Here is a 15,014-nt window from a genome sequence, read left to right on the forward strand (position 1 = left end):
TTCCTGCTCTGGCATGACATGCTGCATTGTTTTTGTTGTAGTTGTTTTAGCATTTCAGCCATAACTCTGTAATTATGTGAATTGTTTACTCCGATGGACTTGGTTCAATCAAGAGTCAAGCTGTGTGAAGAACTCCATGTCCTTAACTGATGAGGAAGCCAATCCAAATCTCTCTCACGCAGCCTTATTTCAATTAACAATACCAAGATCACTCTTTCACTCTCTTACTCTGTCTTCTCCCGTGGGTCAACAAACAAATATATTTAAAAAAAAGAAAAAAAAAAAAGGTGTTGAACTGTTCAAAAGTACAGGCACGCCTAATAAATTCATCAACGTCCAACCCATGAATTGCAGCCATTTTATGAGCTCGACTCAAAAGATTTCCCTGTTGGTCACTGAGCATCAAAAAGGCATCGGTTCTCTTGCAAGTATGGAGAACGAGCTCTCACACAAAACTGTTGAGAAACCTGTGACAAATACCTTCAGTTCTTAAAGCTGAGAAATTCATTCTTACATTCTTTTGACGGAGCCACTAGCATCACCTTGAAGCTTGATTGGACTGGAAAAGGAAAAAGACCTTTCTGGAAAGGCTGTGGAGGTGTTTGTGGAAGTCAGGACCATGAAATGTGCTCGATTTTGGTTCACATCAAGTCCAAATTCTTGGCTGAAAGCCTGTGTTCAATTTTTGTGGTTACTGCCTCATAGAAGCAAAGCGAGGCAGTAGCCACTATGTCATCGCATTGTAAGAATGAGTAGAACAACAGTGCACTTTGCATACACAAGCATTACAATCACCAGAACGGCGAATCGTGATCTTGTGATACGAATAGCTAGAACTTAGAAACTAGAAGAAAACACTGCAAAAGAGAAACTGATCAAAACCGAAAGAGTGAAAGTGATTATCATGCCATTACCATGGGAATAGTCTGTTATGGATGCGTAAGTGGGCGCTCAGCTTACTTACTTGTGAGTAAGGTGACAAGTTTTATGTTTCAACTAATTTTGGTAATTTAAAAACTATAATAATATTTGGCAGTAGGCACATAGAAAAGTATAAAAGTTTGTCAATATGTTTATCATGCTTGTATGACAATATTTATCTAAAAACACATGACCTATTCATTCTAAACCTGCCGAACTTTGCTGGCGAAGCGTTCAACCCCAGAGGATTAAAATATGACAGAAAAAAAAATGCTTTGTCAGGGTCCAAAACCTGTAGTAGCCTATTTTCTTTTGACGTTAGTAGTAAACCTACCCAGCTGATAACAGTGTCGCGTGGTGTCATGCCAGAATGCACTCCTACTCGCTGATGAGAGGCGACTTGTCATTCATTCATCGAGGGCATCTGCGATCGGCCAATCACAGACCGTGTTATGGCACAATGTATTCACCCAGTGTAACATTTGGAAGAAAATTAGAAGTAGATTAGACTCCATAGCCATGGTCCTTTACAATTTTTCATGGACCACCCGGTTTGATGCTTTTGAAATATTGATGGACAAATGCGAAAATTACCGGTCAATGTCCGCCGGTGCGGCCTTATTTCCCACACTGCATACCGTATTTCCTTTTCCCGCGTATATGCCTAAAAACCCTGGGAAATTCCTACACAGCTGCACTGAGATGTTTTAAAGCCCAGTGGTTGCTGCTATACCTGATGCATATATTAGTGTATCACTACATCAGTGCAAATAATAATCTCCATAGCCATGGTCCTGTGGTGGTTGGTTTCCATTGATGGACAAGTTGAGGGGGTTAATACATTACACACAGCAACAAATGGTTTACATGGCTTTCTAAGTAACTTGGCACCTTTGTCATGATATAAAATGTTTCGCAACTTTGTGGTTTTTAGAAGGAAAAAACAAATGCTGTTTGGATGAACTTGGTGATCGATTGGCATCAGATCGATTGGTGGGGTGACTTTGTGAATAAGTCCACATGGAACAGGGCCTGGTTAAATAACCATGATGTGGAACATTAAAGAAAAAAAAATCCAGTCTGATGTGTGTACACTTTGAAATCAAAACCAACTGTAAAATAGTTAACAGGACCCAGATCTCATGTAACTAGCCACGTCCTGATTATGAGTCATACCAGGTACTTGAATGCTCTCACGAGGGCCATTTTTCCAAAACTGCCTTAACACGCTTAATTAACGCAACATAAACTGTCGGAAACATCGGACTGCCATGAGCGGCTAGGTTTTCTTGCATCCGCGACCATAATGACCGAAGGCAGAGCTGTAAAAAGCTACAGAGGAAGCTCTGAAGCTCTCTTTCAGTTTAGTTGTTTTAAAGGAAAGTTGCTTTCTTGGAGACTGGTTGTCATCCTTTCAAGCAGGAGTTTAACACTTTGGTGATTTCTCTGCTGTAACAAAACCAGTAGTAATTAGCCGATAGAGCAGTGAAAACACCAAGCTGTGCTGGACTCTGGACATGGTAACCCCTCGCCGTCTCTCTTCCCTCGGCTTAAAGCCCATCTAAAAATTCCTGCCAAATAAGACCATTACTTTCCCTTGTAAAATGCAGATGATCTCAGTTGCCATCTTTTCTGTGCATGCAGCCCCGTTTATAACTCCAAGACGTTGTGTGTCCCAGAGCTCATAAAAAAAAAAAAAAAAATCTGATCTGCTTTCAAGATCTGAATTTGACTTAATCCAGGTCTCACTATGCAGGAATTTCAACTTTTAATGCAGATACCAGCTCATGAGATCATCAACATGTGCTCAAAAGTAATGACTACATGATTATGCTTATCGTTATTATGGATTCTGTGCAAAACAGTTTTGAAATGAAAACAAATCTGGCAATTTTCTTCCAAGTTATTCAGCTTTTTTAAAATTATAATCTTCAAAGCTTCATAGAGAACAGGTTTGAAATGTCAGATTCCTGTTTTTGGGCTCCATTTTATTAAATACTTTTGGGATAATAGCCGCTGGACACGTTGACATAAATCATTAATGCACCAGAGAAAAGTTGTTGGTACGTTGTCAATGGTAGAACAAAGCTAAGAATTAAGCAGCATTGTGGTGGTGTTGATGTTTACAGTATAGCTGTAGTGTGTGACAACCGTGAGTTGGCCTAGTGGTTAACGTGTCCGCCTCTCAACCAGGAGGCTGCGAGTTCTACTTGCATTCGGGTCATACCAAAGACCATCACTGGGGGGGAGTAGTAGTACCTACTACCGTCTGGCAAGGCACACTGCAATACAGATGCGAGTGGGGAAGTCAAACTCTCGTGGTTACCAGAGGACCAGCCCCCCCCCACTGTAATCCTAGCTGTATAGGTCAGAGGCCGAGGGCTATTGAAACTGAGATTGGTGCTGCACTTATATGCCTTAAAGAGTTGGTTAGTACTGGGACAGGAGACTGCCTGAGAAGACCAGATCCTGGCGTGAGAGGGACTTTGACTTGACTTGTGTGCAACAGAGGTAAAGAAGACTCTGTTTTCTAAGGCCCTGGTCACATTAAAGCTCACAATGGGTTTGCGAATACTCAGCGATGAAAATTTGAAAGCATCGCCACCAATCAGGTGACGCATGGCAAATGTTCTCAGAGCTTTGGGAGTTGTTTTTTGGTGCACCTCTGCCTCATGAGTGGCCAAAAACGTCATGAAAAATTTCAATGCATGCTCTGAAATTTGCTGGTGATGTTTTGGTCGGCGAATACTCGCAGATGGGTTTGGGAATACTTCCCATTTTCATAGATAACCCATCACAGAGCATGGCAAGCTGTAGTGTGACCGCAGCCTAAGCTACGAGAGCAGTAAGAGCTAACGTTCGGTGAAAAGAAGTCATGTGTAATCTCTTTCAGGGTGTGGTTACTTTCATTTCATGTTGATTTTATCTATATGAATTCTGATTTGGGTGGCATGGTGGTGCAGTGGTTAGCACTTTCGCCTCACAGCAAGAAGGTTCTGGGTTCGATCTCCATGGCCAACTGGGTTTCTGTTTGGAGATTGCATGTGGGTTCCTTGGTGTACTCTGGTTTCCTCCCACAGTCCAAAGACATGCAGATTACTTCAATTGGCTATTCTGAATCACCCACAGGTGTGTACGTGAGTGTGAATGGATGGCTAGCCATCTCTCTGTTGGTTTTGCGATGGATTGGGGACTTGTCCAGAGTGGACCCCGCCTCTTCCCTGAGATCAGCTGGGATTGGCTCCATCTTCCCCGTGACCCACAACGGATGAACAGGATGGAAAATGAATGATTCTGAATTGTAAATTCTTAAAAAAAACAAAAACAAACAAACAAAAAAACGCTTTATATGAACCATTGGAGGAAAAAAAAAAGGAGGGCAGGGCTGTGGCTAGAAGTGGACAATAGAAAGTGCTGTTTATCATTCAGGCCTATTAATGTGCCACCACTAGAATGCATGAGGGATTTCTGTGGTAAAATCCTAGTTTTTTTCCTTCTCTTCCCGCTACAAATTTCGAGTTCTAGTTTTTCACAACTAAGTATCAATCCAAAGAAAATGATCATCAGTGACACACAATTGGAGCGATTTTTGCATCCCCTCTGAAATGAAGCCCAGCTCTCAATGTATACGCCAGTGATGATTCCCAGGCTTGAGTGTGTTTCAGTGTGTGTGTGTGTGTGGGGGGGGGGACAGATGCAGCACAGCTGGCGTAGGAATGTCTCATTTTTGCAGACCCAAATCTGCTCTGCAACGCAAATAAATACCTTCAGCATTTAGAAAGCATATAACAGAGAATTAACTATGAATTCATGAATTCTTGTCTTTAGAAGAATTAAAAGCTGCACATCAAACATTATGACTGAATAGAGCTCAGGGACTGAACTGACCGTCCGGCAGCTGCAAATCCCAGGTCTATATTAATGCTGTCCTTCAAATAGGTCATAGCTTCTATGGTAACTACTCATTCTTAAAAACGTGCAACAGGAAACAACCTTGTTCATATTCTGCACAGATGCTTCTTTTCTTCCCAAATATGCTCCAAGTTATTTTTAACAAAATGTTTAAAACTTTAAAAGCTGTACAAGTATTCGAAACCTGACACCTTTCCAACCCTACAAGTTAAGTAAACAATATAAAATGGCACCAAGTGCAAATAAAAAGATGTACAGTATGCATGCAGACATGGGCGTATACGCTCTCCCTTTCCTACACTCTATAGGAGCGCGTTTTATAGAAAAACACAGCATGGAATCAGCAAGTTATAGCACAATACATCCCCCCCCAACACACAGAACACTTGGTCACAATTTGTAAGCAATGTGTGTGTGCACACATCTCACATGCTGTAGTTTCACCAGATTTCACTTTCAATATATAGCTCTGAAACATGACTCCCTTTGAAACCTTAATATTTCTTTTAGCCTCGTGGAATTGACTCAAATTTGATAGAGCAGTCAGAATGCTGAAAAATGCAGCTTGGAGACTCGTTAAATTACTGCAGCTGTTTTACGAAGACGACCTCCTGCTTTACAGCACGAAACCTTTGTTCTTTCATAAGTTCACGTCTTTTGTGATTCAGGATTGCGTTCAAGAGTCTTCATGTGCTTTCACATCTATTAGTCTGTTTGCAGGCATTTGAATAAGAACAAAATTGATGCTTTTGGTTGGCTTGATTCTGAAAATGTATTAAACGAAACAAAATACGGGGGGGGGGGGGGATGTTTGAGGGACATATACTATAAAGCTAAAAAACGTCATCTTATAAGCCAAGCCAAGTGCTTATAAAAATTACCCAAAATCACCTGAGCAAAACATGAGAGAATATTAAAATAAAATAAATTTGTGCCATGTCTGACATTTATTTTCTCCAGAACACATGGCATTCCTTCTGTGCTACAGCTCTGTCCTTTGGCTCATTTTGCACCAAGACTTTGACTCTGAATCAACTCGACTGCAGGAAGTGAATCAAAGCACAAAGCTGCAGTACTGCAGAAATGCCATGTGTTCGAGATTTTGTTCAACAAAAAGAAAAAAGAAAAAGGCTGAATGCGAGATGCAAAATATTTCACAGTAGTTATTTATAGAAAATGAGACAATTTGCACTCCAAGCTCACTTGGTTGCAAATAAATGCTTTGTGTCAAATTTTACAAGGACATTTTGATGGTTGACGGTGCTTTATGTCCCAGGGCGCCCTTATGTCTGTGTTACCTTCTGGCTCTCCCCTTTTAGTTATGCTGTCATAGTTAGTTTTGCCAGAGTCCCTGCTTGCACTCAGCGCAAAATGTATCCTGTTCTTAGTCCTTAGGTGACATTGGGCATACCGAACAACTTGTGTTTTCTCTCTCTCTCTCACCCCCCTGTCTGTCCCTCTGAGTTGCATGTAAATCCTGAGACACCAGTGATGCTGACCTCTTCTGCTCCTCGGACTCGCCTGATCCATCCTGATGCCCTACTTCTAGCTGGAGTCTCATCATTCCTATGGAGGAAGGCCCCATATGGACAGTCAAAAGTCACACTTGGAAGACGTTCTGGACACTTACAGTAATACATTTATATCTGAGGACTTCAGTTGACTTGCTAACTTTAGGACTGTAGTTGTCATGAACAGTTCATGTTTAAAGTCTTTTAATTTTCTGTAAAGCTGCTTTGTGACAATATCTACTTTTAAAAGCGCTATAAAAATAAACTTGACATTGTCGTAAAGCAGCTTTACAGAAAATTAAAGGCCTTAAACATGAGCTAATTTCATCCATGATGAGCAAGCCTGTGGCGACGGTGGTGAGGAAAAACTCCCTCAGACGACATGAGGAAGAAACCTCGAGAGGAACCAGACTCAAAAGAGAACCCATCCTCATCTGGGTGATAACAGATAGTGTGATTATAAATAAATTGCTTCTATAACTGTTCTCTAGAGTCACAAAGTATAACTGTGGAACCAGGAAATTCATTACAGTTTTAACATGAAGTCTGTTTTGCTGAAGTTATAAACTGTTCATTGATGGAAACTTGAGTGCAAAACCGTTCATGACAACTGCAGTCCTAGTTAGCAAGTCAACTGAAGTCCTCAGACATAAATGCATTACTGTAAGTAATATGTAACTATCTATATGGGGCCATCCTCCACAGGAGCAATGTGATTAGACTCCAGCAAGAAGTAGGGCATCAGGATGGATCAGGCAGGTCTAAGGAGCAGAAGAGGTCAGCACCTTACTGGTGCCTCAGGATTGATATGTAACTCAGAGGGATATACGGGGGGAGGGGGGGGACAGGTTGTTAGGTATGCCCAATGCCATCTAACGAGTAAGAACAGTATACGTTTTGCATTGAATGCAAGTAGGGACTCCGGCAAAACTAGCTATGACAGCATAACTAAAAAGGGAGAGCCAGAAGGTAAACACAGGCATGAGGGCACTCTGAGACATAAAGCAGCCAGCTACTACACCGTCAACAAACCCAAGTGAGTGAGTGAGAATGAGGGGCTGACAGCATCCATACATCCCAGTTTACCAAAACACTATGCCTGAGGATCCTCCAGATCTACTCCTGTACCTCATAAACACCATTAACAAAAGGCTTGACTAAACAGATATGTTTTCAGCCTAGACTTAAACGCTGAGACTGTGTCTGATTCCCGAACATTATTTGGAAGGCTGTTCCATAACTGTGGGGCTTTGTAAGAAAAGGCTCTGCCCCCTAATGTAACCTTCACTATATGAGGTACCAACAAATAGCCTGCACCTTTTGATCCAAGTAGGTGTGGTGGGTCATAAAGAACCAGAAGTTCAATGTCAATTGTTCAAAGCACAATACAAATAAACCTGACTTGATTTGAGATTTTCAGCTCTACATGCGACCCAGTTGCTGTTTTTATACGCAGTGTGAAACTCATCTAAAATCAAACTGCAAACTTAAATACAGTATCAATTTCACACTGGTTCTGATAGCAACTCCGTCATTGATCATTTTCCTATTTCTTACTTCTATGGGGGGGGGGGGGGGATGTTACATAATAAAAGAGCGATTTAAAAATAATATCATTCAGAAGAAATATTGTTGCAAAAAAACAAGTACAAATGTTTATGGCATGTTTGTTGATGAATCTTCCTCTTGTGCTGTTGAACAGCTGGAGTATTATGTCGCCTGATAGCCTGTTGAATATAATCTACATGACGTACAGTTTAACAGAGACTCAAAACCACAATTCTTCACAATTTTATGGATTTTCCCCCCTTTCTTAAAATAATAAAAAGCTGCTCGTGTAAAATCATGCATCTAATGTAGTATGTATCAGCACAGCTGAACCAGTGACGACTGAGCTGAGAAGAACCTGAATATATATTTTTCCACAGGCGTCTCACAAAAAGCACCAAAATGCTCAAAATGTTAAACATCTGCATTTCCGCATATCACGTGTTAATTTGAGCGCTCATGGATGTATCAGGAGATGCAGCACTGGAAAGGTGTGTCCTTTTTTTCTTTAACATCAGCAGTGTGTGTGTGTGTGTGTGTGTGTGTGTGAGAGAGTGAGAGAGAGAGCGCGCGAGAGCACTCACACTCAAGTCGTACAGTACTCCAAAAACTCTACATATGGTATTAAATGTATGATATAAAATGGCTTGGAGGTCAAGTGTGCATCGTGAAACTAATTCCACAGAACAGCGCCATTGTTTCGGAAAAGCTGCCATTTTCCTGGAGCTGTTTTGCTTTGTGTGAAACATTTTGAGCTACAAGAGATAAAAGTTTTATGGGTGAAAAGGCAGAACTTTGTCCAATATCATACAACTTCCCCCCCCCAAAACCAAAACAGAATGTGGTGTAAAATTCACCAGTGTGTTCAAACTGAGGCTTGGGATGTGTTTGTGAAGGCTTATCTGGTCAGATCACTGCACTGAGGCAAAAAAAAAAAAACAAAAAGAATGAGATGAAGCCAGTTGCACAGAACGAGAAAGAGAGGATAGAACGTCTAGTTCTTATCAGTTTAATCCAATATGCACCATTACAAACTGCTCATGCACATGTCTGGAAAGATTACACCATATTTTACCTTTCCAAGTCACGGATGGACCACATGACCAAAAAATAAATCGCGAGTTACAGTGGATATACGCCAACATAGGAACTCGTTACCTCGCCCACAACACAGTCAGCGAGGCAAAGTATTGTAATCAGTGTGGTTTGTTTGCTTGTTTGTGTGTCTGTCTGTTAATCTAGCATCTAGACATTTGCACTGATTGACTTCAAATTTTCAGGGTAGGTGGGCAATGGTCCGTAGATTACCTGACTAAATTTTGGGGGTAATCAGGTCAAGGTCACCGGAAAGGTCAAAATCGTTTTGGCTTTTTTGTAATGACTTTCTTCAAGTTCATCATTTTGACTTCAACCCAAAACTAAAATGCGCATGTTTCAATTCTGCTTCCAACCATATGCTGCATGATGGGGTAGCTTGGACATTCTCCATAGCGGCTGGGGGTTAAAGGTCGGGGGTCAAGGTCATTGGTCAAAATAACATTTTCCATTATAACTCAAGCAATTATGAGCATATAGGAACTCTCATATGGCCTTTCATTTGGCACCATGATCTTTGACCTTGAGTGACCTTGAAAGGTCAAACTAAAGGTCACGGATTTTCAGAGGGCTGTAACTTGAAAACGGTTGATGGTAGACAGATATTTACCATTATCAACTTATAGGAAGTGCCATATGGCCTTTCATTTGGCACCATGATCTTTGACCTTGAGTGGCCTTGAAAGGTCAAACTCAAGGTCATGGGTTTTCAAAGGGCTATAACTTTAAAATGTTTCGTGATAGACAGATGTTTACCATTATCATGACCTTTTACCTTGAATGACTTTGAAATGTCAAACTCAAATCATGGATTTTCATAGGACTATAACCTGACAGCTGATGATTGAGAAATATTACCATTATCAACATCTACAGTAGTTGGGGCGGCACGGTGGTGTAGTGGTTAGCGCTGTTGCCTCACAGCAAGAAGGTCCAGGTTCGAGCCCCGTGGCCGGCAAGGGCCTTTCTGTGCGGAGTTTGCATGTTCTCCCCGTGTCTGCGTGGGTTTCCTCCGGGTGCTCCGGTTTCCCCCACAGTCCAAAGACATGCAGGTTAGGTTAACTGGCGACTCTAAATTGACCGTAGGTGTGAATGTGAATGGTTGTCTGTGTCTATGTGTCAGCCCTGTGATGACCTGGCGACTTGTCCAGGGTGTACCCTGCCTTTCGCCCGTAGTCAGCTGGGATAGGCTCCAGCTTGCCTGCGACCCTGTAGAACAGGATAAAGCGGCTAGAGATGAACATCTAGGTATAAAATAAGTGCTACCAGGTGAGGTTTGCCTGGCAACGCTTGTTCTTGATTCTAAGATTCCTGTTCTTGGCTGCAGGATTGGAACCCAATGTGTTCTTCTGCTGTTGCATGCAGAGATGTTTTTCTGCTCACCACGGTTGTAAAGAGTTACTATATCCTTCCTGGCAACTCGAACTACTCAATCTGGCCATTTCCCTCTGGCCTCTCTTATCAACAAGGCGTTTGTTTCCACCCGCAGAACTCTTGCTCCCTCACTCAACTCAATGTTTTTTTGTCTTTTGCACCATTCTGTGTAGAGACTTGTGTGTGAAAACCCCAGGAGATCAGCAGTTTCTGAAATACTCAAAGCAGTCCATCTGGCTCAAACCAACACACATGCCACAGTGAAACTTTACTCTGAGATCACAAGTTTTCCCCATTCTGATGTTTGAACATCGTGAATATTAACTGAAGCTCTTGATTTGTTATCTGCGTGATTTGATGCATCGTGCTGCTGTCAGGTGATTGGCTGATTAGAGAACTGCATGAAACAGCAGGTGGGTGGATGGATGGATGGATGTTCCTAATAAAGTGGCCGTGAGTGTGTATGAAAAGATATCAGTAACATCTGAGAAAAACTTATCACAATATCCAGGCTATACAATACCAGTCAAAAGTTTGTACACCCCCACTCTACTCTATCACAGGTTTTTCTGTATTGTAGAACAAAACCGAAGACATCAAAACTGAAATAATATATGGAACATAGATGGAATTGTGTGGTTAAAAAAAATGTTCAACAAAACCAAATCTGTTTGATATTTTGGATTATTCAAAGTATCCACCGTTTACCTTGATGACTCTTTGCACACTATTTGGCATTTTCTTAATCCGCTTCATGAGGTTGTCACCTGGAATGCTTTTCAGTTAATAGCTGTGCCTCATCAAAAGTTAATTAGTGGACATTTTTTGTACCTTCTTAATGTGTTTGAGTTCATAATAATAAAAAGTACAGTAAATAGCCATATTCCATAACTGTAGTGATCCATATTATATCAAGAACCGAACAACTAAGTAAAGAGAAACGACATCCATCATTACTTTAAGGCATGAAGCATCTTTTAGAAGGTGTGTCCAAACTTTTACCTGGTGCTCTATTTAAGTTATTCCACAAAATTGAGTCGTTCGTGAGCTGATAGCGCTATAAGCCATGTACGATGAGGGTGAGTGAAATAACTTATTTTATCCGCATTCATTGGATTTCGAGAAATGGAGCATTTTTATTTTTTGCAAATCCGATAAATAAAAACTTGATACAAAACGTCTGACAAAATCATTTCCACTTAGAATGTAAACAAACCGGCGAGACGACAGGAGCAATTTGTGAAAAATGCTATAATAATTCTTGGGGAAAAAAAGAGATACATTCTTACCATCAAATACTTTCATTCCATATTTTGTTGCTTTTTTTAGTATGTTTTTTGGGATTTTGTTTTTGATTAGAGTCTTTATTTCGTCCTTGGTTGGTTCAGCAACATGCTCTGCCATTTTGTTTTCTCTACTCCCGGTATATGAGCTGATATCCTAGTAGTAGAGTAGCCAATCAGAGCACGCGATTGCTCATATCAAGTGAATGTGGATAGAGTAAATCCAATCCAATCAAATCCTCATCGGCTATCAGCTCACGTATGACTCAATTTGATGGAATAACTGGTATATAAATACACTGGTAAAGTGTGCATTATATCCTGCGAGAAAAGTGGCTTTAGATTTTCTGTTTACTTTAAAAACACTCCAGGAAGCATGCACTCTTTTCTATCATCTCCTGCCAAAAACCAAAACGAGTTTAAAACTCAGAACAATAAAATACAGATGTTTAAAAGGACATGTCAGAACAGAGAAACATTTTTTTGCTTTGTTGTTTAGTACGAAAAATCGATTCATGTTACTCGGTGAAAAGCTGGTGAGGGGTTGAGTGTTTACAGGCACTATATCATAAGTGATAACAGGAACTAACACATTTCACGGGCATTCCACAATGATAAACAGATGAAAAGTATTTGATAATAAACAAAACAGAAATACTTTACATTTTTGAGTGAAAACAAGAACTCGGCTCCATCACAGTCCTATCGCTGTATTGTTGATACTTTTCCCAGAACAGAGCAACACAAGGCATTCTGTTCCTGACTTACCTTCTGGTTTAATGGATCTCAGACTGATCTTGCTAGCATTTAAATGGTTCGGAACTACATGCGTGTTGGAGAGAAATGTTTACCTGCGATGCAGAGGCCGAAGATACTCAGCAAGACCAGGATGTAGAGGGAAACAATGGCGTATTTGATGGTGGACAGAGAGTCCAAGTGGCCGCAGCAGCTGTCTGTTTTCCTTCGACGCTTTCCAGAACTTGCTGCACAAGAGAACAGAAGCGAGGGCTATGACACAAGAGGAAAGGCATTTCATGAGGTCATAAAGTACTATCAAGGCAAGACAATGAGCGAGTTGGAACACTAGACTTAAAGCAAATTTAATGTCCCTAAACCACACTTTTTTTCTTGTACAAAGCAACACTCATGATGATTGACCATGTGTTTTTGAACCATAGCTGATGCAAAAGGCCATAAATTAATGGGAAATCAATAAAATCAGCCGATTTTCATGGAATCTGCCAAGACTCATCCAAAAGATCCCAAATTGGTGTGTGACGTCACACATGTAACAATCCAGGTATCAATTTCATTCATGTGCGCAGCAGTGCTTAGACCAGTCTTGATATGGAATCACGTTTTGGAGAGAATTCTGATAGTGATTGGGATTCTTATATGTTGAATGAAGGGGCAGATGATTATCAAGGACATTCTGGAGAAAATAATTATATTTTGGAGCCTCCCCCCGAGACAAGAAATGGATGCTGGTTCACGACAGTCCCACTCACTGCTGATAGCGCACCACCAGCCAGAGACAATTGGAAACAGTTTGTGGATTTTTATTCTAAGCTGCCTGGTGCAAAATATCTGGAAAATATTTACACATACCTCAATAAATGCAGAAATATAATCTTTAAAATGTACACTTAGTGTAATTACTGAAAGAAAATATGAAGCAGGCATATGGGGGGGAAAAAATTGACAAGCTATCCAAATGTCAGATCAAATGTCATTTATTAAATAAATGGGTTTCTTTTTTGCTCCAGTAATTCCCATGCAGTCGTTCTGGTGGTGATGAACACTTGATGAATCAGATTTATTATTAGTAGGCGACATGAAATCTGCCTGCTTCATTTACACAAACCTCACCCACTGTCGCTTTAGATTAGTGTCATTTCTCGGAAATTCATGAACTGAATGTTCTGTCGTATATGGATTTGAACATCCAAACACAACAACACTTTCACATTGTTATTTTTGTAAGATTCCAACAACAATATCCAATTTCAGTGAGTAAACGAGCACGGAGTCAGATGAACCGAAATGACTCAGATAACCAGGGCTCCACGCATGATGTCATGCGAGATTAGTCTTGAGGCAAGACTGCCTTTTTCCAGGATTCAGATCTCGTCTCGTCTCGTCTTCTTCTGCTTTATCCGGGACCGGGTCGCGGAGGCAGCAGTCTAAGCAGGGAAGCCCAAACTTCCCTTTCCCCAGACACCTCGGCCAGCTCCTCGGGAAGAACACCGAGGCGTTCCCAGGCCAGCCGAGAGACATAGTCCCTCCAGCGTGTCCTGGGTCTTCCCCGGGGCCTCCTCCCGGGGGGACATGCCTGGAACACCTCCCGAGGGAGGCGTCCAGGAGGCATCCGAAAAAGATGCCCGAGCCACCTCAGCTGATTCCTCTCGATGTGGAGCAGCAGCGGCTCTACTCCGAGCTCCTCCCGAGTGACTGTGCTTCTCACCCTCTCTCTAAGGGAGCGCCCAGCCACCCTGCGAAGGAAACTCATTTCGGCCGCTTGTATCCGCGATCTTGTCCTTTCGGTCATTACCCAAAGCTCATGACCGTAGGTGAGAGTCGGAACGTAGATCGACCGGTAAATTGAGAGCTTCGCCTTTTGGCTCAGCTCCTCCTTCACCACGACGGACCGGTAAAGCGACCGCATCACTGCGGAGGCTGCACCGATCCGCCTGTCGATCTCATGCTCCATCCTTCCCTCACTCGTGAACAAGATCCCGAGATACTTAAACTCCTCCACTTGAGGCAGAACTTCTCCACCAACGTGGAGAGGGCAAGCCACCCTTTTCCGGTCGAGAACCATGGCCTTGGACTTGGAGGTGCTGATTCTCATCCCAGCCGCTTCACACTCGACTGCAAACCGCCCCAGTGCATGCTGAAGGTCCTGGTTTGAAGAAGCCAACAGGACATCATCATCTGCAAAAAGCAGAGATGAAATCCTGTGGTTCCCAAACAGGATTCCTTCTGGCCCCTGGCTGCACCTAGAAATTCTGTCCATAAAAATTATGAACAGAACCGGTGACAAAGGGCAGCCCTGCCGGAGTCCAACATGCACTGGGAACAGGTCTGACTTACTGCCGGCAATGCAAACCAGACTCCTGCTCCGTTCGTACAGGGACCGGACAGCCCTTAGCAAAGAGCCCTGAACCCCATACTCCCGAAGCACCCCCCACAGAATACTACGGGGGACACGGTCGAATGCCTTCTCCAGATCCACAAAGCACATGTGGACTGGTTGGGCAAACTCCCATGAACCCTCGAGCACCCTATGAAGGGTATAGAGCTGGTCCAGTGTTCTGTGACCAGGACGAAAACCGCATTGTTCCTCCTGGATCCGAGGTTCGACTATCGG

At 42.1% G+C, this 15,014-nt stretch overlaps 1 protein-coding gene across 7 annotated transcripts in view; it reads right to left on the reverse strand.

Annotated features, from left to right (window-relative positions):
- The window catches only part of scara5 (scavenger receptor class A, member 5 (putative)), a 118,051-nt gene that overhangs the window by 72,696 nt on the left and 30,341 nt on the right, over nt 1–15,014 (reverse strand). For 5 of the 7 annotated variants that reach the window (XM_060913909.1, XM_060913907.1, XM_060913905.1 and 2 more), the window contains one exon: nt 12,496–12,627. The exons of 1 other annotated variant lie outside the window; for it this stretch is intronic. In XM_060913909.1, coding sequence (XP_060769892.1) covers nt 12,496–12,627 — 132 coding nt within the window. Of the gene's footprint in view, nt 1–12,495; nt 12,653–15,014 lie in introns of all 7 variants that reach the window. One more of the 7 variants, XM_060913908.1, reaches the window with a different exon arrangement.

This window comes from Neoarius graeffei, chromosome 2, assembly GCF_027579695.1.
Source record: "Neoarius graeffei isolate fNeoGra1 chromosome 2, fNeoGra1.pri, whole genome shotgun sequence".
NCBI classification, from domain to species: Eukaryota; Metazoa; Chordata; class Actinopteri; order Siluriformes; family Ariidae; genus Neoarius; species Neoarius graeffei.